The following is a 22,273-nucleotide window of genomic DNA, read 5'->3' on the forward strand; positions in this document are numbered from 1 at the left end:
ACGATTGTATATAGATGGAAATTTTTGAAATATCCTTGCTTAAAATATTAGTTTTTTTTTTTGACTAACCTAATTTTAAATATTTTTTTAGGTCAAAGCAAAAAGGTCTGTGCATCTCAACCATATTTGATAAAGTCATTTATATCAAATAAACAATTCATATTCATTTTTGTTATCGGTTCCTAGAAAAAATCCTATAAAATAGTCGAAAATTATGCAACTGTCATGTGGCCATAAATGTGAAACTAAATCTGGAAGACAGCTTAAATCATGTTTAAATTTTGAAAAATACCCACTTTTACCCACATATTTTTCTTCCCCACCCATGGTTGCGACCTGACCTGCACCTTTGCCTTCTCGTTGTTTATTCTTCGCCCTCTGTCTGTTGTGGAATTATTTTGTACACACTTTTTTCCTGTCTTCTCCGTGTTTTTATAACGCTTATTTGCCTGCCGTGCTGTTGCTTTTTTTGTTGCTCTTGTTATTCTTGATGTTCTTGTGGGTTGTCGGCTGGGCGGTTGCAAGTCAAACGTGTCTGTCTGAGGAGGATGATTCGCTACCTTGCCCTGATTAGAGGCGTCGGTGATAAGCCGTCTTTTCATTTAGAGCCCAGTCTGCCGTCTAAATTATGCATCAACAGTTGCGGCGCTTTGCGTTAGGCGGTGATAATCGCTGCCCTCCTCCCTTTTGGGATCGAAATTAACATGTTTTTCAGCTTGTCGTAAAAGAGACTGCATATATACACATGGCCACAAAAGCTTGAAGGCCCACAGGCTCTGGCGTTAAGACAACAACAACATCAACTGAAACACGAAATGCTGTCATCCGCAGTTAGTGGCATTGTTAGAACTAGAAGCTGGCCAAGAAGAAGACCACAATGCGTTGGAACAATGCCGCAACGGCGACAGCAAACCAACATGCACTTGAAATGCAAGTCAAGAGCAGTCGCATCGCATACGATTTCAGCGGCCCCTTGAAGTAGGCAATGGATTTTGGGATCCAAGCATCCACTGAACTCGAAAACCTTCAATTTGAATTGGATTCGTTTGTTGTTCTTTCTGGCCAAAAGTAAGCAAAACAACGAGGGATTTGCGCCTTGTTTGCCGATGAAATTACTCGCATGTTTATTGGCTTTGTGGTAGCTAGAACTAGTTGGTATATACGAGGTACATATATGTACTTTAAGGTAGCACATAAGTTTTGCTCATCTGATAGCACCAGCAAAGCAAAATTATCCACCTATGTATATAGAGACTATTTCAGACTTCAATTTAATTGCAAGCAATTAATTGATAAGCAGCAGCCCACTTTCCCCCAGAGAAGAATATATCCCACTGGTGGGGAATTATCTCTTTCGAAAGCTCAGTCAGTTTCCATAAATATTTGCTGACTCAGGGGAGAGGCATGCCGTTAAGATAAATTCAATGCTATGCAATGCATCGACTGCATTTGCTCAAATGGCGTAAAAACTGAGCTGCAATATGAATCTCGAGCCGGAACTGGCGCCGATGCCCCCTTGAAATTCCAGCGAACAGAAATCAAATATGCGCCCACAAGTAAACCGAGCGGCGGACAGAAAGCAAAGAATCCACGTTCCATCCGGAGCAGGAGGAAAATGGGAAATGGAAAATGGGAAGTGGAAAAGCCAAAGCAAAGCAAATCGCGACCGGCAGCACACAGGCAGCATAGGAATGAAGGCCCGCCCGCAGGACACACGGGAGAAAAGCACGCTTCAAGTTATTTTTTGCCATGAAATCTCTAAGGAACTCCCTGTCGACTTTTGCACACTATGGCACTGAAGGAAAATGTTGAGTAAAAATAAAGTTTAATCTATTTTTATTTTATTTAATTTAGTTATTTTTAATTAATTAAAATATTTTAGTGTCTTATAAAATTTTAGAAGTTATAAGACATTGAAGAATATAATAATATAATATAATCAATATAAAAGACCTCTCATATATTGATTATATAATAGCATGGGCTTCTTTAAGAACATAAGTTGATACTAAGTGACATTTTTCATTAAATGGTATTTTGTATGCTCTTATAGCAAATATACATATATATTTTATACCTCTTGTTTATTAACAATATAACACCAGAGTTGAATTTTCCATTAAATGGCATTTTTATGCTTTAAGAGCAAATTCTTTTAGACAATCCAGACTATAACTAACGTTTTATACATTTCATAGACATTTATTGTGCTTGCTATATGGATAAAAACTATAAAACCCAATCAATGACAATTTCTGGTATTAAATATTTTCTCTGTATAGTTACGTGTATGTGGTGGATGACAAGCAGATGGTAGGGGAATTTGGGGCACCGTTGAAACACAGACATGGACCACGTTCGTCTCATCTCATGGCTTCTTTCTTGCTGGTGGCTGGTGGCTGGCTGCTCAAGTAGCTTCAAGTTAGGAATTCATTGTTAGTTATGCGATTTCATTGCTTGTTTTCTTTGCGAATTCCTCGAGACGTCGCAGGACTACGACACCGAGGCGAACTAAACGTCTTTCATTGGATTTTGGCATGCCAGGCATCACGGAATGGAATCACGACATTGTTCGGAGGGGGAGGAGGAGAAGGAGGAGGAGGAGGCGGAAGGTCCTGCCTCAATCGCATCGCATTGCACGGCACCAGGACAAAGTCAAAGTGTTCGACATTATTTGAAATTCATGAATGGCAGCCTGTCCTCCGGCATTCGTCCTTGTGTACCCATCCCTCCCCCGACTCTCTGATCCCAGCTCCTAGGATTACGTGCTGGCCGGGTCTTCAGCTGTGTTTCTGCGTGTTTTGTCTGGCAAATAAATTCAAGTAACAGCAGCTGATAATGGCTTATTACCAGGACCACCACTCCACCCCCTAATCTCAGACAATCCCGAATCCGGAATCCAAGACCTCTCTGCGCTGCACTAGCTTTCTTGATTGTAATTGAACACGCACGCTAATTAAGACGCCAATAGTTTTAGTTTTTGTTACACATTGGATTTTTGCCTTGGCTTTTCGTCTCTCATTCCCTTTGGTGTGAAAATCCCCTTTGCTATTGTGCCTGTTTCAATGAACGCAATTATTACGCTAATTAACTGTTCGAGTTTATGCTAATTACACGCTGCAAGTCGAGCGAATCATTTTATTGCCGAGAATCCAATTAAAAGGTTGATCCCGGTTCTTCTTTGAAATATAACGCACACGCCATGGCGTCCGAGTACTAGTTCTACTTGGAATTCTATGTTGATTTTCTGGGTTAATTAATAACTAAATTGGTTTGCTTGGATAATGAAATGACTGCAATGGCAGAAATGGGATGTCTTTAACTTTTTGCTATAAAAAGTTTAAAAATTAGTCAAATGCCTATAAATTATATAATCTATTCTATTATTTATTTAAAAATTAGTTCATATTAGTTTTAGAAGATTTAAGCTTAATTTAACCCGGTAAACAACCAAGGATCTCGGGAAACTGCCTGATTAAATAGAAAATGCTACCTAGCCTTATTAAAATATTGCTTCAATCCATATTTCCTCAAAAATATCATATTTCTGTCTGAATTTTCCATTGAGTCCATCAAAATTCTGACCCACTTATGGCAAAGTGTATACAGTTTGCGTTGAAATATCTTTGCCATTTTAAGGAGACGACCGTTGACAAAGTTGCCATGTTTTCTGCATCATTACTTTGGAGCCCCTCGCTGGCATTATCAATGCACCCCAGTGAAATGCTTTTCCCTTTCTTTCCCCGCAGCTTTAACTAATGCACATACTATTTCATCACAATAATTCTCTCAGCAGTTTGCCCCTCTCTTTCGCTCTCCCTCTCTCTCGCGCTGCTGTGCTTCTTCATTCCTGGCATTCGCACGTCACTCAGCATCAAGCGGAAACAGTTAGCAACCATCATGGCTACCTCGCCATCTTGCTTTCTCTCGCTCTCTCCATCTGCGAGTGTATGGGTGTGTGTCCGTTGCATTCCCTTAAATGTGTGCGTAATTACTGGAGGTCCAACATCATCCTCATCGCCGTCAACATCAGCAGCGTGTTTGTGTCGAGACGACGCCGCCAACTTGTTTGCATACAAATTAAACTCGTCATTTATGTTAGCTCTCCATCTTCTCTGCCCCTCTCTCTTTCACCCCTTTGCCACCCCCCTCTCTCTCTCTTATTTTACTTCCCCTCTCTGTCTCTCTCTCTCTCTCTCTCGCTTTCTCTCTGGCCCACTCAATAGCGCGCTTCGTTGCCTGCTGTAGATTAATTTATCATCTCGCTTTACAAGCATTCTATGAGTTTAATGAACTTTTAACAAGCAACCCTGCCCCGCCACCCCGGCCACGCCCACCGTTTCCTACGCTCACCGCTGCGTGATGCAATTTTTTTCCGCCCAGCACATCCAATTAGTTTTTGCAATTTTTCCCTAGCTTTTATTAGCGCAATGCAAATATTTCCCTACTATTCGACCATATGGAACACGTTGTAGTGAAGTCCGTTTAAATGAATCCCTTTGTGCATTTTTTATTGGGACATCAAATGGCTAACAAATACAATTATTTTTATTTGCTTAATTTGGACATCAATAGTTTATTTTCACTGTACATTTAAAAGAAATAAATATATATTTCTATAATCTCCTATGCTTTTATCAGGGGTGTAAACTTTATTCCACCTAATATTTAAATCTCAGCGACACAAAATCCATTCATAATTCAAGTGAATGAGCTAAAAGCAATGCTCTGAAATAAAAGTTCTTAAAATCAGACATTTTATGTCAAGTTCCAATATTAATAAAGTAAGTGCCCAAAAGCATGCAACAAACTGTTATATTTTTTAAACATTACCAAGTTTCAGAAACCTTCAATTAATCTTCAGCAGTATAATTTGTTCATAATTTCCAAAACTTCAAATACAATTTCCAGAGTATACCAGCTTTCATGATATTCTTTACAAAATATTATCGCCCTAATCTAATTTTACTGTAGCCTTTGGGAATATTATACGAATTTTCAATGAGACGATTTTTTAGTTATTCCATGCAACTGCTAAAATAAGCAAATATTTTGGAACCACTCAAAGCTCAAAGCCGATGCTGCTCATTAAACTTTAAAAACATAATTAAAGTTTTAGCCATACATTGTCGGCCAAGTCCCTGGGGTAAATTGCCGCCCAGCCGGCATATCAGCGACTAAAGGTCTGCTAATGCGCGCAGCTTTCACGCGCCCAAAAGGTAATTAAAATGCTAATAAACACTCGTTAACTACATAATAACCGTGCCGAGGCAGCAGGATGGAAGGCCCAACTAATGCTACTTATCTGCAAATTTACACCCGACACGAGTTCTGTCCGGGCTCGAAAACCCAGGCCCAACAACACGTAGTGGTTCCGAAATTTGCCAAATTTATGTCTCAAATATTCGCACACGCACCTGCGAGCCAGGATGCTTACGGAAATAACGAGGCGAGCTCAGATGTTGGCTGTTTTGCAGCAGTCCCATGCCCGTAGCTCACTATTACTAGGCTACATTGCTTATTATGCACCCAACGTCGCCTCTGAAATATGAATTACAGGTGAGATTTAAATAAATTAACTCACGCACATGCGGAAAAGCCAAGAGTGACTACCCGAAATTGCGCATCCACCCTACAACTTCGAAGCACGGAATGCTGGAAGCTTTCCCTTTACTCCTTCAACTTTTAGATGCTTAATTGCAATATATAAATGGTACGCACTGTACACTTTCTGGCATAGCCATAATGTAAACTTACTCTTGTATGCATATTATACTATAATTGTAAGCTTACTAGATGAGTAGTCACTTTAATCCCTAAACGCTTATCCCTAACCGAAAGATTAAAGTATTTGAAATAGTATTTATTTAATAATGCTCATTTACTAAATAGAAGCACTAAGATACCGTCGTTATATCTTTACGTTACTGTATTTAGATATTATTTTCATTTCTGAAGCACAATTTAAAATTTTACACCACATTGAGAAAACGATTTAACCTCGTGTTAAGTTTCTCTGGCAGATAACATAGTTTGTAGAGCCTTAACATGACATTATTGTATTGGACCATAGTCACAGACTTTAAATATAATATCACTTAAAAGATAACTTAAATAAGTCACTATATTTCATATTAAGTCCTGCAATCTACTAGTACCCTCCCAGTTGATTTATAACCTTTCGTTAAACCCAATCTGATTAATTAGTTGCCATTAAATAACCAGGTAAGCGAATTCGTTTTAATTGATTTAATATAATGGGCTCACCTTTCGGTTACATAAATTAATGTGAAGAGGGCTGACCTGCAGCAACACCCTATGTATAACCCATTAAGTCGACCCAACACTTCAGCCCAAACACAACACGAATTTTAATTAAAAATGTTTTCGAGTGTTTTTTGTGATTATGCAGCCAAAAGCGGGTCGGAATTACCCATGTCCTCGAGCTAACAACTTGGTGCCTGGCTGTTGGGGCTCTTGTTCGTCCTTGAGTAATTCGTAGGCCCGCCCGGGTATATTATAAATTATGACATAAAATCTAATAAACTGGGAGCAGAGCGCAAATTTGAGATTAAAGTGCTGCCCCAAAGTGTCAAATATTGAACCTGTATATGTGTGTTAGATGGCACAGGGCAAAGTATTCATTATTCAAGCCTATTGTTGGGCATTAAATATGTAGCAGGGAAAATAGAATGTCGGCAAAGACAAACTTGCAACAAAGTTGTAGAGCGAGTGCTATTGCTATAGCTCAGCCTCTGAGATGCTGTGAAAAATGGACGAGAAAATGCGGCCGGTTAGGAAATTTGCATAAAACCAGGGGAAAGCAAAGGCACGAGTGTTTGGCACATAAACACGAGGCCCACGAATGCCAACAGGTTAGAAGCCTGGCGTAAAACCCTTTGGAGTCCCCGTTTTCTCCGCGCCGCGTGAAGCCCATTATGACTTACAACAAAGCCCAGGTCGCTGGCAACACAGAAACGAATTTGCATAAATAACAAAAAACATATTTAACCCCCGCACGCTTTGACTTCTGCTCCCTGTCCGGGGTCACAGTTCATGCCCGGGCCAACTCATCCATGGGCACGACTATGGGCTGCAAGCTGGCAAACTTCGCCGCTTTCCTTCCTTGGGTATATTTTTCCTTTTTTATATATTCAATACCTCTTGTGAGGTGGAGTTTTATATGTTTTTGATCAGTACGTATATTTAAAGGACTCTTTCTTTGTTAAACACTTACCACAGGTGAACTTCTAGGAGAATCAATTATCATCGTCACATACCGATAGATAGACAGATAGGTCAGATATTATCAGTAAAAGAAATGTATTATTCATATAAACGGGAAGGTAGTCCTATATGGGAAAGATACATGTAGTATACTAAATGCGTTAGCTCAAAGTCGAGTCTTTATTATGATAAATAGTAAAATTGTTTTCTATTTTATCACAATATTAATACTATATTTTGGCGCCCAAGTGCATAATCATGAACAATAAAAGTTCTTTAAGTATAAAATTATTTTTAAATAACTGATAGGGTATTAAAACTTCGATCTGTCTTTGTTTTACTTCCACAACTGCTGCGCATAATTTAGACAAACGCATTAAGGAACCTTGGGTGCTGCGAACGGGTGTCCTGTTGTGAGTGTGCGGTAGCTATCGCATCCTTGGTAATTCTTGACTCCTGACTCAAGACAGTTACTGCCGGATTTGGCTTTCCGCTGGAGTCGCCTGGTTTTTCTGCCTCTGCCAAAGTATGCATGCGAAAATTGTTTGTGAAAATGTGGCGGCAAATATTCGGAATGAATGCAAAGCGGACAGGACAGCGACAGCTTCAAGATGTGCCAAAAAAATGGTGTGCAAATAAAACAAAATTTGCCAAATTCCTTATTTATTTTTCCGAGAAGTGCTAAGCTTGGCAGTAAAAGTAAGGATGGTTTTTATAACAGTCACATATTTGATTTGACGGAAGTAGCAATCCGAATAATCTCCTGCAAATTAAGATATTATTAACGTAATATTAAATATTTCCTAGGAATTCTGTCTATCTGGTTGAATTTGCGCCATTAAAAAAGATTATATAATTGGATTTCCCAGTGAAATTAGTTGGTGGGAAAAAAAATCCCATCTCGGCTATCAAGCTTCGTTTTCCCCGCCTCAGTTACTCCTGAAAGCGTTTTAATAGATGAGATTGCTATCAATAACATCTTGCGGCAACATCTTGAACTGCGTTCGGGGACGGCAGTATCTTGGCCAGCTCTTGGCGACTTTAAACGCCATCCCAATATTGATTGGAGCCCCACACACCGCAGTGCTTCGCGGCCCAAAGTTTCGTGTCTCCGTGCGGCGTTCGAATAACAAGCCAAAACCCCGCGATAATGTTGCTGCGGTGCGCAAAACAACAACATGCAGCAACAAACAGCAGCAGCAACATGGAAAAACCGCAACAGCAGCAGACAGAAAGTTAGACTCGGCTGGGTGTAGGGGAAGCAATAATTTAATTCTGCATTGCAAATGCAAACAAATTTCAGCAAGCCGCAGTTGCGAAAAAAAATGAAAAACCCGAGAAAGAAGCACGAAAACTTAAACCGCAGCTAGTGACAAAAAACGCGAAGAAGAAGCTGTGCACTAAAAATAAATCAAATATCCTTTGATGCAATTTTTGAATAGTTCTGAAATTTATCGATTTATTTGGCATTCATTGCTGTTTATAAAAATGATTAAATAGTAAAGGCACTTTTTAAATCTTAAGAATTAAAGTACACCTAAAATGGAGTCGGAATTCATGCCCATAGAATGATGACCATAGATCGTAGTATAGACAGATCATAGTATAATGAAAATAACGTATAAATTAAATTACCAATCAAAGACTTTAATATTTTTGCCATGGCAGATTGAAATCCATATATCATAGTATGTAAATTGGCATTATATTTTTGACCTAAGGGATCTTAACTTTATAAAATATGTTTAAGACGAAAAGCATATCCAGTGAAATTTTTATTCCTCACATAATGTTTATCATAACCTTATAATTTTATTAAATTTTTTTATTATTATTTGTATTTAAATGTGTGTGTTTCAAATATACTTTCAATGTTAAATTGGTACAGATAAACCACATTTATAGTTAAAAGCATATATCTAATAAGTATCTGCAACATATTCTTAATATTATCAAGAATAAATATTTCTAATAAAAACGCAAATCCAGTTAAATTCGGTCTAAAGTCTGTTTAGTTTTTTCTCAGTGCACTATGAGAAGCTGCTGGAAAAAGGATAACGCGACAAGGAGCAGTGGCAGCAGTGAGTGAGTGTTTATTTTATAGCCCGCAATGGAGTTGGCTGCAGCAGTGGAAAGCACGGAACTCCGGATCTGCCGGAACCCATTTCCCACCTAACCGACAAACGCTTTGGCCTCCGCCAACTCCTCTCCGTTATTATTGAAGAATTATTACGAGATGCAGGGGGCGGGCATTTCAGCTTCCCCGGATCCCAGGATCCTAGCATCCTGGCATCCTGGCGGCACAAGTTGCCAGTTGCCAATGCCGGCGACTAATAGTGCTGAGCCCGGAGAGCACAAAAAATATCCTTGCCGCCAGCGGCGTTTGTTTTCCTTGCCTCTTCATTTTTCCCTCAATTTATACATTTGCGCATAAAAAGCAAGTGTAAAAGTTTTGCATATTCATGGCGCTTTAAATGTCGTCGCCAAGCCACGAGGACGGCGACGTCTGAAGTGCAGCTGCAGCCACAAAGGCAAAAAGCAATGCTGCAACTAGCATAAAAAACAATAACCAGCTGCTCAAGTTAGTTATGTTAGATACCCTAAAAAGGGGGTTGTGTCTCCTGCAACACGAGGTAATAAGAAACATTAACACCTATTTTAGTAAATATATGTTTTGAGATACGTTTACAATAAAATATTTGCTATAGAAAACTGAAATATATTAAAAGGATTCGGAAACTCTAAATTCAAGTATCAAATTGAATCACTTAAATATCTTTACCTTTTTAAGGAATTTTTTATTAGGAATTTAATTCCAAAAAAATTGTATGCTGTTAAATCTTAGTTCTTTATAAATGTTATTACTATGAATATATCAAGTTTACTATTTGACTGATATTAAAACAAATCAAATTGAATGCCATCGAGGAAATGTATATTACTTGATTCAATCAAATCAGTTTAAATATATAGAACAAATAAAATACATATGTATTTTTGGAGATTAAGTAAAAAATAAAATAAATTAAGTATAAAACTCTTGTTCATGAGTTTTGAATTGAAAATATCACTTGATCATAAAATAGTTAGATGATTATTTTTGATGATTTAGATTTAACCAAAGTATCAGTTAAAATGTTAGGAAATATAAATACTTTTTAGAACTTAGTAAAGAGTGTGAGAATTGTGGCTTGTATGCAAACCGAAATATATCTTTAGAAACGCATTGCTGCATCATTTTCCAGTGTATATACGAATTCCCGTCCTGGGGATCAGATTGTCTTCAACCTTAAACTTTTTGTGCTGTTGCATACCGCAGTATCAGCTGGTGGGAAACCTGGAGGAAAAGCGAGGGGAAATGGAAAAGCCGGGCGTCAGTGGAGGCAACAGCAAAAAAGTAATAACATCAACCATAAAAGTAGCTACATCAGTTGGCAGATGGCAGCAACCGGAGGGACAGACAGTGCTCAGTTAGACGGACGGACAGATCAACCGAAGGGGGTTGATGGGGGGGGAAACCCCATCCATAGATACAAATATGTACATATAGAGAACCGACTGCCGCAGACATATTGTGTCTGCAAAACTTTGTTGACAACAACAAGAAGTGCAAACAGATGGGGAAAAGTGTCTCGGTTTTCAGTTCTCGCCTCGCCCGATGCGTGATAAAAACCGCGCAATGAAGCGGATGTGAAAGCAATGAGATTATTGCCTGAATTTATGTGAGCTCTATGAACTCGTACACCCACCCGGACCCATTTACATTTCCCATTCCACCGATTGCAGACAATCTTTCTCTTGTAATTGCCGACATGTCAGCACATTAAACGGCTATAAAACGGCAAACAAAACTGGCAAATCAAAGGCAACTTGTCCGCATCAGAGGAGAACTTTTCTAATTTATGGCCATTTGAGTGTGGGGTTGTGGGGGTGTGCAGTGTGCAACAGTTAAGCGCCACTGCCCTCTGAACTTATGTGTGTCTGTATGCCGGGGCTACATTTACATGGGCATCGCGATTCCCATCTTTTCAGCGTTCTCACCTGAGAAATGGCCCCGACCCCTGCCCCCCATCCACCTCCTCTTCGCTCCGGTTACGTGGCTCCACAATTTATCATGACACTAATGAGCATGAAATAGGACAAGGTTTATTAAATTTCCCTTTTAAAATGCGCACATGCCAGGGCATAGAAGGCCAGGAAGAACAGGTGGAGGAGTGCAGCCAAGAAAGGCACCTGTTTGGCTATCATACATTTATCAGCAATATTTTAATACCCATTTTTGTTTAATTTTATATTTTACCCTGTTTCCTATTTTTTGTATATTTTGAGTTCTTAGCTTAACTATTACCCTGACCCTTTTATCATAAACTATTTCGGTTTCAATAGGTATATTAAAAGGTTTGTTATTATTATATAAAAATATTATATTTATAATTTATTATGTTTTTATAATTATATTTATAACTTTGGAAAAGAAATCTTGTTATGTATTTTTCTATAAAAAAACACTTTAAAATATACCTAAGAACAAATAAGTTTTAACTACAAATTTTGTTGTATAAGTATTACCTATATCTTTATTTCTGTCTTTCCTTTACTATAATTTTAGAGTTGTATCTTAATACCTTATTAAGATTGCTTCTTTTGAAGATTCTAACTGATGATCAAATTTATTGACACGTACAGTGATTTATCACTAATAAAAATATGGGTCTTCAATATTAATTTATATTCAAAAGATACTTGAACTGACAGTGCTGCTGAGCTGTAACTAGAAGATGGCAACAAGTATTTTTTGCTCATCAGTTGCAGCACCGCAACGAGGACAGCAGTGGCGACATGAATGTGGCGCCAACGCTTCTTTCGCTGTCGACCGCCGCCCAAAAGCACCACCCACCACACACCACCCACAATGCCACAAAAAAAGAACCACCCACCTTTCCTGTCGCACCGCCAAGTCCAAGCAGCTGCTGCCCGGCGGGCAACAAAATGAAAAATGTCCGCAAGTGCGAAAATGAATCTGCCTCATGTTGCAATTTATTATGCCAACATAATAAATATTATATACAGTTTGTGTGAGAAATTGAAGAAGAAGAACTTCGCTCTGGGGAGTCGTTTTTTTGGGGGCCTCAGAAGAAGGTCGAATGAGGTAGCTACGAGTCCATTGGGTGTCACAGTTACTTGCTTCTTTCTCTGTCCACTTTTTTTTCCATTTCAGGCTGCCTGTGACAGTTGGAGAAATGTTCTGGTGGGCGGAACAGGCCCACTTCAGATATTGTTTTTCCAGATCCTGCTCCTTGCTTTCCCGCTGCCTAATTGCGGCCAAGGAAAATAAAGTTTCTGGCTGTGCCAAATTGGGCTAAAGGAGCCTGCGAAGGGGCCAAGTAAAAATATGGCAAGGCAGCCGGGGGCAAAACATGTGCAATGTCATATGACAGAGCATGAGATACGACGATGTTGCCATGGAACAAGCTTTTGCCAAAAATATTGCAAGCAGGAGCACATAAGCACTAATAAATCAGGACTAGTCTCAAGTAATGCAGATGAACCAGAGACTTAAAAATGACATGCCTAGCTTTTAAGACCCGTAACATTGGGAACCGAAAAATAGCATCTCTTTGCAAAGAAATTATTTCGGTTAACAATTGTAAATTATAATTTAAATTTAGCAAAATTTTTAAGCAGGTTAATTCAAGGTTTAATAAAAATAACGAGTGAGTTTTAAATATTTTTTCAAAACAATTATATTAGTATTAAAAAAATATATATAAACAGATCATTTACTAGACAGATAGATGATAAACATGGTGGAATGTATCTATTAAGAATCTATTTTTAAGAAATGCTTACTTGATCAACAATGACTGGCCAATTTAAAGAAGTACTTCATATAAAGAGCTAAAAACGTGCCTTCTAATCGGGTTTAATGCTCCAAATCGACGGGTTATGTTGATCTTTTCACTTACGCCTACGCATATGGGCCTTGAGTTATTTGCTTTTTTGCCCATCTATTTTAGTTGGAGTGAAAATTTCGTCTGCACGCATTTTCTATAAATCATTCAAATTGTCAACACGAATATATTTCTTGTGCGAGTTGCTTGTTGTTCTCAGAAAAAGCGGAAATGTCCGAGAGACAGGTGGATGGAAGTGGGCTGGAAAAGTTTCGCGGCATTGTGATTTTGTTAGACATGTCCACCCACATGGGTTTTTCTGTATCGCGTAACCATTTGTGGGTGCCTCTGCGGTCGGAATCCATTTCCACCTCCTTCAACTTTGCGGCTTGCAGCTCTGTTTGCTGTTTTCCGATTGTTGCCGTTGCCACTGCTGTTATTTAAGCAAATTTATTTCCCTGCTGCTGGTGCTGCTGCTACAGCTATTTGCTTTTCATTTCCGGCCACGTCGACAAATCACAAAACAACCCGAAAAAGGATATTATCTGGTTGCTACATTGGTTTGGTGCTACTTCCCGTATTTGTCTAAATAATTTGCAAAACATTTTTCGTTTCATCGCTCTGCAGGCTGATTGTATGCGAAGATTTCCCCCATTTTAATGGTCTTCTAAGTGGGTCTTTTTCCCCCTCATATTTTTGTGACCTTTCATCTTGATCTGGGCTGCTTTGGGTCACTTCATTTGGGCCGAACCCAAATAGGTTGCTGTTGTCCACTCAGTTTTCCACTCACGTGTGCAAATAGAAAACCAAAACGGATTGGGCACACATGGAAAAATAATGGGCAGCAAAAATATATTTAGCAAGTGAGATACATATTTCTTCAAAATTTCTACATTCTGTGATAAAGAGAAATGGTACCATAATAACCCAGAAAATAACAAAATAAATCAATATTCATTAAGCAACTTCATAAATTCTGTTCAGCTTATAAAATGTATATTCTAAGGTATACTTTAAAATCACATAACACTCTTTTGCTTTTACTCAAAACTATATACTGACTATATGTTCGTCAAAATTTTTGCGTCAGTGTAATCCAATTCTAGTCAAATCCGTAATGCTAATTGCCTGACCAAATGTTTGTGCCTCCGAAATTTCTACTTGTCATCCAGAGATGATGGCTCACTTAATTCACGGGCGATTTAAAAACGAGTTAAGGCTGTGACGCCTACACCTGCAGTTAGTCGTTGAGAGCATGATGTGGACAACGGGTCTGCTCTTAGCGGTGGGTCTGCTCACCCTGCCATCTCCGGGACTCACCTCTCGAAATCTCACGGAGTTTATGGGACACCGACAGAAGCGATGGCTGATCTACCAGAACAGTGGATCTCTGAAGTTCAGCATTGGTCCTTCGACACCCATTCCGCTGGGGGACAAGGTGACCTTTCGTTCCGCTGTGCTATCCTTCACGATCCAAGGTGGCTCTTATTCCCTGCCCACATCGCCCATCTGGCCCTGGGACAAGTGGGAGAGCACCTTTGCCCGATCCTTGGAGCACATGAGACGGAATATTGAGCGACATACGGCCAATGGGGGATTGCGATATGCCGACGATGCCAGGCTTTTGGTCTACACTGCTCTGGAGGAGTACATGGGCAGGAGGAACAACGATCTTTCCATGGGAAGGCAGTGCCTTCTGCGGTCCATCTGCGAGAACGCCCAGATACATCACCACATCGGTGTGTTCTCGGAAATAATGGATATCATACTCAGGTAAGCCAAGTGCTATCAAAAATCTTAACATTTTAATGTTTTATATCTTCTATAATTTGTGTTTTGTATATCTAAAATAAGTTTTCAGAAAAAATTATTTTTGATTGGTTATGATTATTGATTATGTAGATCTTAACGGTAGTCTTTTATAAATGCCACAAATATGGTCAGAAATATACCATAAAATTAAAGACCCTTTTTAAAATTATTTTATTCTTACTCCTTAAATATCTTTGAATCCCATGATCTCATAATCTGAGCTACATACATTTTAATAAATCTCTGTTATAAGCTTATAACCTTAAAATCATTTTCTCAATTTTAGTCCTGGCAAAGCGGATCTGGATAACTCCTATCATGAGGCCTTTGCCGCCGGAAAAGGTGGAGCGAATTGTCTGGGCCTCTACAGGTCCTGTCCTCGGGGTCTCAACTTCCTCGACGGGCTTTTGATTGAGGAAGATGATTGATTTACTGCTGCTGCTGCGGATTTCTGTGAAACACGGAAGAGAGTGGGGATCCGCAATAAAGTTTTCAGCCAAATCAAAGTGCATGTCTAATGGGTCTTGTCCTGATGTCGGATTTCGCTTGTTCTTGCTGCATAATTTGGGGCGGAAATGCACGGAAGCATGTCTGAGGGGCCAGGAAACTGTGTTGACTCGGCTCGAGGATGAGCATGTGTGCACATCGATGCAGGCATACCAGATGCAAATGGGTTTATGCGGGAAATTATATGTTATGCGGATTCTGGAAAACATTTGTAGATATTGAAAAAATAAAGTATAAATTTATATCCACTACAAAGTCTAGTTTTCTTAAAGAAAAATCTCATTAACAAGAGAATAATAGAACTCTAGTTACTAACATTAAAAAAAAAATATCTATACCGTTTAACTTTTCTAAAGATATTAAAGATTTATTTTAAGACCACGTTTGACGTTATAATTCAGTAGCTTTTCTTTATAATGAGTAGGAAGTTCTTAAGCATCTTTTTTGTTTCTTTTGCTAAAAAATCAGTTTGTAACCCGATTTTCCAGCATCACGATAATGATGCCGCATAAACACGGCAGCCGCAGACATTAGTTACCTATTCCTCTGCACCATCACAAGTTCAAACACCGCCAAGTTGTGCTGGCCTCCCCCGAAACCTCCCCCTTTTGCTGCGCCAACTGCACTTTGCATGGTTCCTTCGCCCCACTTTCTCCACTTTCACCCCACTCCCTTCCTCGTCTTTTCCGCCGCTTAGCTCCTTCGTTGTTCGCGTTGTCATAATCGCATTTGAATTAGCTGTGCACACAAGGCGCAGCTGATGATTCTGAACAGGGTGCTTAGAATATCCGATATATCAATATCACAGAAATCTATTAAAAACGGATTTAAAAACTTATGAGTTTATCAAATGTATAATGTATATGTATGTATAAATGTATAGGCTTACTATAGCAGTTTTATTTTAATGAAACTTTGAATACAAAATTATTGTAATAAAAGTGTTTTTATAAGTCTTAAAAAGCCAAACCACCTACTTATGCACTTATTATTTATTTTAATATTATGAAAATAATATTTTTTTTAAATTTATTTTATTAAAGCCTTAAAAAGTTCAAATTATTAGTAAGCAATGAAAATAAAAAATTTTTTTATGTTAATACTGGCTTTTTTTGGTTAGTATAAAATGCATATCGCTTCGATAAAAAATGTACGGATTTTTTTGGAAATTTTCCAACAATTTTTTTTTTTAATTTCAGTTTGAAAAGGATACTTGCTGCACCCTGTAAAAACGCATCCTCTTCTCCGACCGTCGGCGTCTGCGGGAGCCTAATGTGCCACTTAAGACGCATTTATTGTCTTTCGTTGTTGCTGTTGGTGTTCTTGGGGCTTGGAGCTTGGATCTCGGCGGTTGTTGTTGGTGGTGCTGCATTTTCCATTTAATTGACGCCATTGTTGACAAAATGGCGGTCGTGTGTTGGCTTTTGGTGCGCTTTCCCGGCCCGCGTTGCACCAGCCACAAGCCATTAATGTTAACGGATTTTTCGCCCAGAAGCTGGGGGCTGTTGGGCTGCACTCATGTTTCTGGTTTACCAGAGGCGGGATCCCCAAGTCGGTGGAACTTGAGAGGGCGTGGCCGTGACAATGGCGCAAATCACTTGCAATTAGTGTTAAAAATTCAACGGAGTTCCAAGATGGTTCAGGTGGGTTGAGATTACTGCTAGCTTGACGAGTGATTGTTGTTGATCTAACTGAAATGTGCTATCAGTGGTAATCTATAAATTAACTGGATTTATTGAAGCCTAAGATATAATTCCTTTTGGAAAAAAGATAATTAAATTTAAAAATTTACAGTCCTTATAAAATACACTTGGCTTTAATATTCCACATCCACAGCGTATGCATCTAAGACACTTTCACCTCTTGGACAATCCGAATAGTGTGATAAACAATCTATTCCAGCTTTCCCAGCGGCTAAGGCTTCTGTATAGGATATATCTAAACGCGTTCTACCAGGTCTGTAAAAATGAATAATTTTAAAATTTTTTTAATTTAATGAACTAATTAACTAATTTAAAACTAAAGCTTACGTGAGAAGAACGTTTAAAAGTTCCGCCATGATTCCGACATGATGATGGACCTGTGCATTTTCGCAGATCCCGCGCAGCAAACACTGTCGACCAAGACCCACCGATCCACTGACCTGGTCCATATAGTTCTCCAAGGCAGCGTAGACAAATGTGCGAGTGTCGTCTTCGTGGGATTCATCCAAACTCCTGATCTTCTCCTCCAGCGAACGGGCGTAGATCGTCTCCCATTTGTCCCACGGATAAAGTGGAGCCGATGGCAGTGTAAATGCTCCAAAATGCAGAGTATAATAGTAAACCATGCTGCGCCAGACTACAGGATCCTCCAGTTGGGTAGCCATCACGGGACCCACTACCAATCGGATGGTTCCTCCATTTCTGTAGATCAGTTGATGTCTCTTCTGTCGGGCATGCAGATAGTCCGTAATATTTTGACCAACTGACGGGTCAACCACATCGTACGCACATCTAACCAGCGGTAATAAGCCGGAAAACAAGTATATCCAGTCCAACAGTTGCATTGTAAAACGACTGGCAGTGGCACAATACGTTTCAAGAATGAAGACCATTTAAATCGGTACCGATCTGCGCTGCGTTGGGAAATAAATAAATATTGACCCAGCCAATTAGAGTTCTCAACAAACTGGGTTATAAAGACGTCCAACTCTCTTCGTTCTGCATAAGTAATTTGGTAAATAAATATAGGCCATTTTACCGCAATCGGAGTTAACTGATTGGAATTTCTTGTATTTTGATCCATTAAAAAAAGGTATTTTCCATAATTGTATTTCATTAAAAAAACAAACTTAAGGAATATACATATTTTAATGCGGTTTTTTTTCAGAAAGATTGTTGAAGAACAAGTTTAAGTTTTCTACAAGATTCTGGTGGATTGGTGAAAACGTTTTAGCGAGGGAACATTTAAAAAAAAAGGGTTTCTTAAGAATGAACTACAATAATATTATTCACAATTAAAATTGTTCAATTTCCCGCCAAATTTAAATTTTCGAAGTAACCTATCGGCTACAAATATTTTCGGCGATATTTTTCGAACTAAGTGTTTGCCATTTCGACACTCCCGCGCAACTGGTCACTCTAGTATTATTAACTAATAAAATAAACAATAACATAACCCCTGGGAAATCGTCGAACTTATCCACCCGTGATGAACGCCGTGATAGCGCTGTGCCACTTCTGCGAGGCGCACGGTCCCTGCGCCATCTTCTGCACCCAGACGCTGCGGGACACCAAACTGGAGGACCTGCCCCTGGACCAGCAGCAGCAGACCCAGAAGTCCTGCTCCGCCTGCAACTACTCGATGGGCAGGAACAACAGTGCAATTTACAGCAGGGACACCGAGAGTGGGGCCACCTTTGTAAGCACCAAAGTGGCGGTCCTACCGGAGGTGGCCAATCTGGTCAAGCAGGCGGCGGTCCTCAGTCTTAGCAATGGCACGGACGCCAGCAAGGACGGCGAGTTCGTGTTCTTTGGGGACTCGGCCAGGGGTCACATCCTGAGCCACACCTTCCGACTGAGTGACCTGCAGGCCCGCGGCTACTCACAGCTCTTCTCCATAATAGTCCTGATGAAGGACAAATACTTCCTGCTCAACATCAAGCCCTTTCTGGCGGAGCACTTGAAAAAGGTGTCCTCGGAGCTGCAGGCGGCTGCCAAAAAGACCAAGGAAACGGAGGAGTCGACCTACTCGGAGAGACAGAGGCGTCTATCTGGCGCTCAGTTCCTGATGCACACCTCCCGCTCGCTGCTGGAACTGACGGGCGAGGAGCACATCTTCGCCCAGCTGCACTCGCACTTCTCGTGGCTCCTGCTGGCCGGATCCCGCTTCCTCACCGAGCACGTGACCTTTGGCAACCTGCCGTGGCTGCCCCCACAAAGTAGCGGCCGTCCTCCCGCTCAGCGACTCACCTACAACAGCTCCACCCTGCCCATGATCGAGAGCATCGACGACCCCGATCTGGAGGAGTTCTTCTCGCTGCGCCATCTCAAGAGTGTGGTGCGCAAGGAGGAGTTCGCCACGGTCTGCTATTGCGCCTTGACTGGGGTCAAGATTGTGGTCCGCGGGGATCCGAGGAAGACTTTCCGGTTCATGGTCTGCCTGAAGAAACTCCTGCCCGAGCCCATGCACAATCTGATGCGGATCGATGCCCAGCATCAGCACTCCATCAGCTCCGAGTACAAAATCATATCCGTCTCCAACGACATAGCCGTTCCCATGGCCAGTAGCTCGGTATTTCGAATCGACTTTCTGGACAAGCACGTCAACGGACATGAAGTCTCGGTCAAGTGGCCTGGAGAGCTGCCCAGAAAATGTAAGCAAGGTTTTAATTTGAGCTAAGAAGCTTTAAAATTTGACCATTTAACAGTTCCTTCTGCTGAGCATTCCAGTTGTTAAAGATGCTGAAATCTACTGATAAGAACTTGATACACTCCTGATAACTAATTAAATTCTTTACCTGTAGTGCCAGATTTGATGGTTAAACTTCTAAAAGCGGTGGAGGAGAAAAACTTTACAGAACTGGTGCTAAACAAACAGACCAAGGTGCTTATCGAAGAGTGGAAAAAGTGAGTAACCTTACTTATATTAAAGGAGCTCTAGTTTTTAATCCAACTGCCTATAGCAAAGTGACCTGCCTCAACCATGCCAAATCCACCAGCGTCCAAGGCAAGCTGAAGAAGGTGCTCGGCGTGCAGCCGCATGATCAACCGGTTATTAATTACTGGAGCACTCACCTCCACTAGGATAAGTGTACACCACATAGAGTTAGGACATTCGTTTTCACCTTTTGGAATAAAACCACTTTATTGCCGCGCTGCTTAAGCGACGACGAGAAAAATCAATATCTTAACCAAAAGGATGCCGAATCCAGTCCAGTCAGCCAGCCGCTTACTTCTTGTAGCCACAGCTGGAGCGACGACCACGAGCGCGCTCGAACTTGCGTCCCTTGGAGCGGACATAGGGGCGGGTGTGCGAGTGGGGCACACCGGGAGCCTTGCCGAAGTGCTTGCAGGCGGTGCGGGCGGTACGCCTGCCCTGCAGCAGCAGGGTGTTCTTGCCGGTGGGCGACTTGAGAGCCAGTTGGTCGAAGGTCAGAACCTCGCCGCCAGCCTTCAGGATGCGCTCCCGGGCGGTCTGGGTGACGTGCAGGGCGCACACAGAGAACTTGGGCACGACCAGCAGGCGGGCATCATCGGTGACGGTGCCGACGACCACGATGGTCGACTCCGGCTGGTTGGCGGCCTTGAAGAAGCGAGCGATGCGCTGCAGCGATAGCGGCGGGCGGTTGATCTTGCTCATGAACAAGCGCTTCAGGACGATGCGGTTGAACTTCTTGTTGGTGCGGCGCTGGAGGAAGCGGTACAGCTGCAGGGGCAAACGGAAAGACAGAAATTAGTTAACGTATTCCTCAGTGTAGATCTGAAATCCTCACCTTAACCAGCAGGCGCAGGTACACATCCTGGGATTTGGGCTCGGTTCTGCGAACCTTGCGATCGTACTTGTGGTTGATATCAATACCCTGCAAGCGAAAAACACTAATTAGAACCGATGTTTTGGACCGGGAAACGGTTAGCAAGCATCTGTGCGAATGTTTACTGCATTTTTGAGCACTTTTTAATTAATCGGCGTATCGTGTGGTGTTTTAAGATCACAATCTAGATGCCGCGCACAGATAATTTGTTATTTTTTTTTGCATTTTATCGCCAGGAAGGTTCACAGTGCACGTGGGCTGGGGCTCCGCTGGCATTTGCAGGTTATTCGCCCATTTCTCGCAATGATGGCTGGAAGTTTTTATCGGGAACCCACCATTTCTTTTGTTGAATGTATTAATCAACGCTAAAAGTAGGAATTACACATTAGTTTAAGCTAAAAACGTGGAGCATAAATTTCTTGCACATACCTCGCCGGAAACGAAAGCCAAAAGAAAGAAAATAGTGTGGCTGTATACAGGACTAGCAAGACGCTAAAATATCCGTGCGTGCTGTTATCATTACAGCGTGCTGTTAAGACGCATCTTTTTATTATTTTCCAATTAGAAAGAAACGTTCAAAAAATACTTCTACCATGAATATTAGTTATATAATTGAAAATTATATGGCCCGAACTGGTTTATTCAACTTTCAACATCTGATTTAACTGAAGAGATCTAAAAACAATTTTTGGTTTGCACGACCATCTGGCAACGTCAGCAAAATTTTAACATTACTTGTCTGATCATATCTCCAATTGGAATTATTAGGGGCACTCGTGTATATTAATAGAATTACAATACGCTTAATTACATTTATTGGAATAGTTGTATCCCTAAACTTAAAAGAATGTACCTATTTAGTAAACTTTTACCCATTTAATTTAATTTGTCTTATATAATCATGTAATGTACATTGTTTAATTAAAATTTTTTTTAATATCTGCTTTTAAGAAACAACGTCGAACTAGATTTTTACAAGTTTATACCGAATTTCGAATGAAGAGATTTCTATACCAACCCATAATGGTAAAAGTTTGAGTAAAACGATCGTAGCTCGAATCTGGGCACAAGACATATAGATATGTTATTTTACCTCAAGATACATACTACGTTTTCACAGCGAAAACAAATCCTAAAAAAGCCAATAGTTTAGCCTATTATTTATCAAACAGAATTCAATCGTTTACGGTTAAGATCAAAATAGATTATTTTAATTTCCGCTTCTAACTTTCAATTTAAAATTACAAAATTGGGAATATAACTTAGAGCATGATTACAAGCAGAACAAATTTATTTACAGTGTGCATTTTACTCATCACAT

The 22,273-nt window shown here is 40.3% G+C and overlaps 4 protein-coding genes across 4 annotated transcripts; 2 read left to right on the forward strand and 2 right to left on the reverse strand.

The window, feature by feature from the left end:
• Positions 1–14,342: 14,342 nt before the first annotated feature.
• LOC108005818 (uncharacterized) lies at positions 14,343–15,658 on the forward strand. Its single transcript, XM_017069146.4, has 2 exons — positions 14,343–14,891; positions 15,217–15,658. The coding sequence occupies exons 1-2, from the start codon at positions 14,374–14,376 to the stop codon at positions 15,356–15,358; spliced, it is 660 nt and encodes a 219-aa protein (XP_016924635.3). The 5' UTR covers positions 14,343–14,373; the 3' UTR covers positions 15,359–15,658.
• A 1,008-nt stretch (positions 15,659–16,666) lies between these two features.
• LOC108005816 (uncharacterized) lies at positions 16,667–18,549 on the reverse strand. The gene is made up of 2 exons (XM_017069144.4): positions 17,468–18,549; positions 16,667–17,395 (listed from the first exon to the last, which is right to left on the reverse strand). Exons 1-2 carry the CDS (start codon positions 18,031–18,033, stop codon positions 17,254–17,256), a joined length of 708 nt encoding a protein of 235 aa, XP_016924633.4. The 5' UTR covers positions 18,034–18,549; the 3' UTR covers positions 16,667–17,253.
• BHD (folliculin) lies at positions 18,547–20,323 on the forward strand. Its single transcript, XM_017069100.4, has 3 exons — positions 18,547–19,794; positions 19,945–20,047; positions 20,104–20,323. Exons 1-3 carry the CDS (start codon positions 18,630–18,632, stop codon positions 20,222–20,224), a joined length of 1,389 nt encoding a protein of 462 aa, XP_016924589.1. The 5' UTR covers positions 18,547–18,629; the 3' UTR covers positions 20,225–20,323.
• RpL18 (ribosomal protein L18) lies at positions 20,259–21,404 on the reverse strand. Its single transcript, XM_017069101.4, has 4 exons — positions 21,382–21,404; positions 21,288–21,317; positions 20,914–21,000; positions 20,259–20,846 (listed from the first exon to the last, which is right to left on the reverse strand). The coding sequence occupies exons 2-4, from the start codon at positions 21,288–21,290 to the stop codon at positions 20,370–20,372; spliced, it is 567 nt and encodes a 188-aa protein (XP_016924590.1). The 5' UTR covers positions 21,291–21,317; positions 21,382–21,404; the 3' UTR covers positions 20,259–20,369.
• Positions 21,405–22,273: the final 869 nt, after the last annotated feature.

This window comes from Drosophila suzukii, chromosome 3 (genome assembly GCF_043229965.1).
Source record: "Drosophila suzukii chromosome 3, CBGP_Dsuzu_IsoJpt1.0, whole genome shotgun sequence".
NCBI lineage: Eukaryota > Metazoa > Arthropoda > Insecta > Diptera > Drosophilidae > Drosophila > Drosophila suzukii.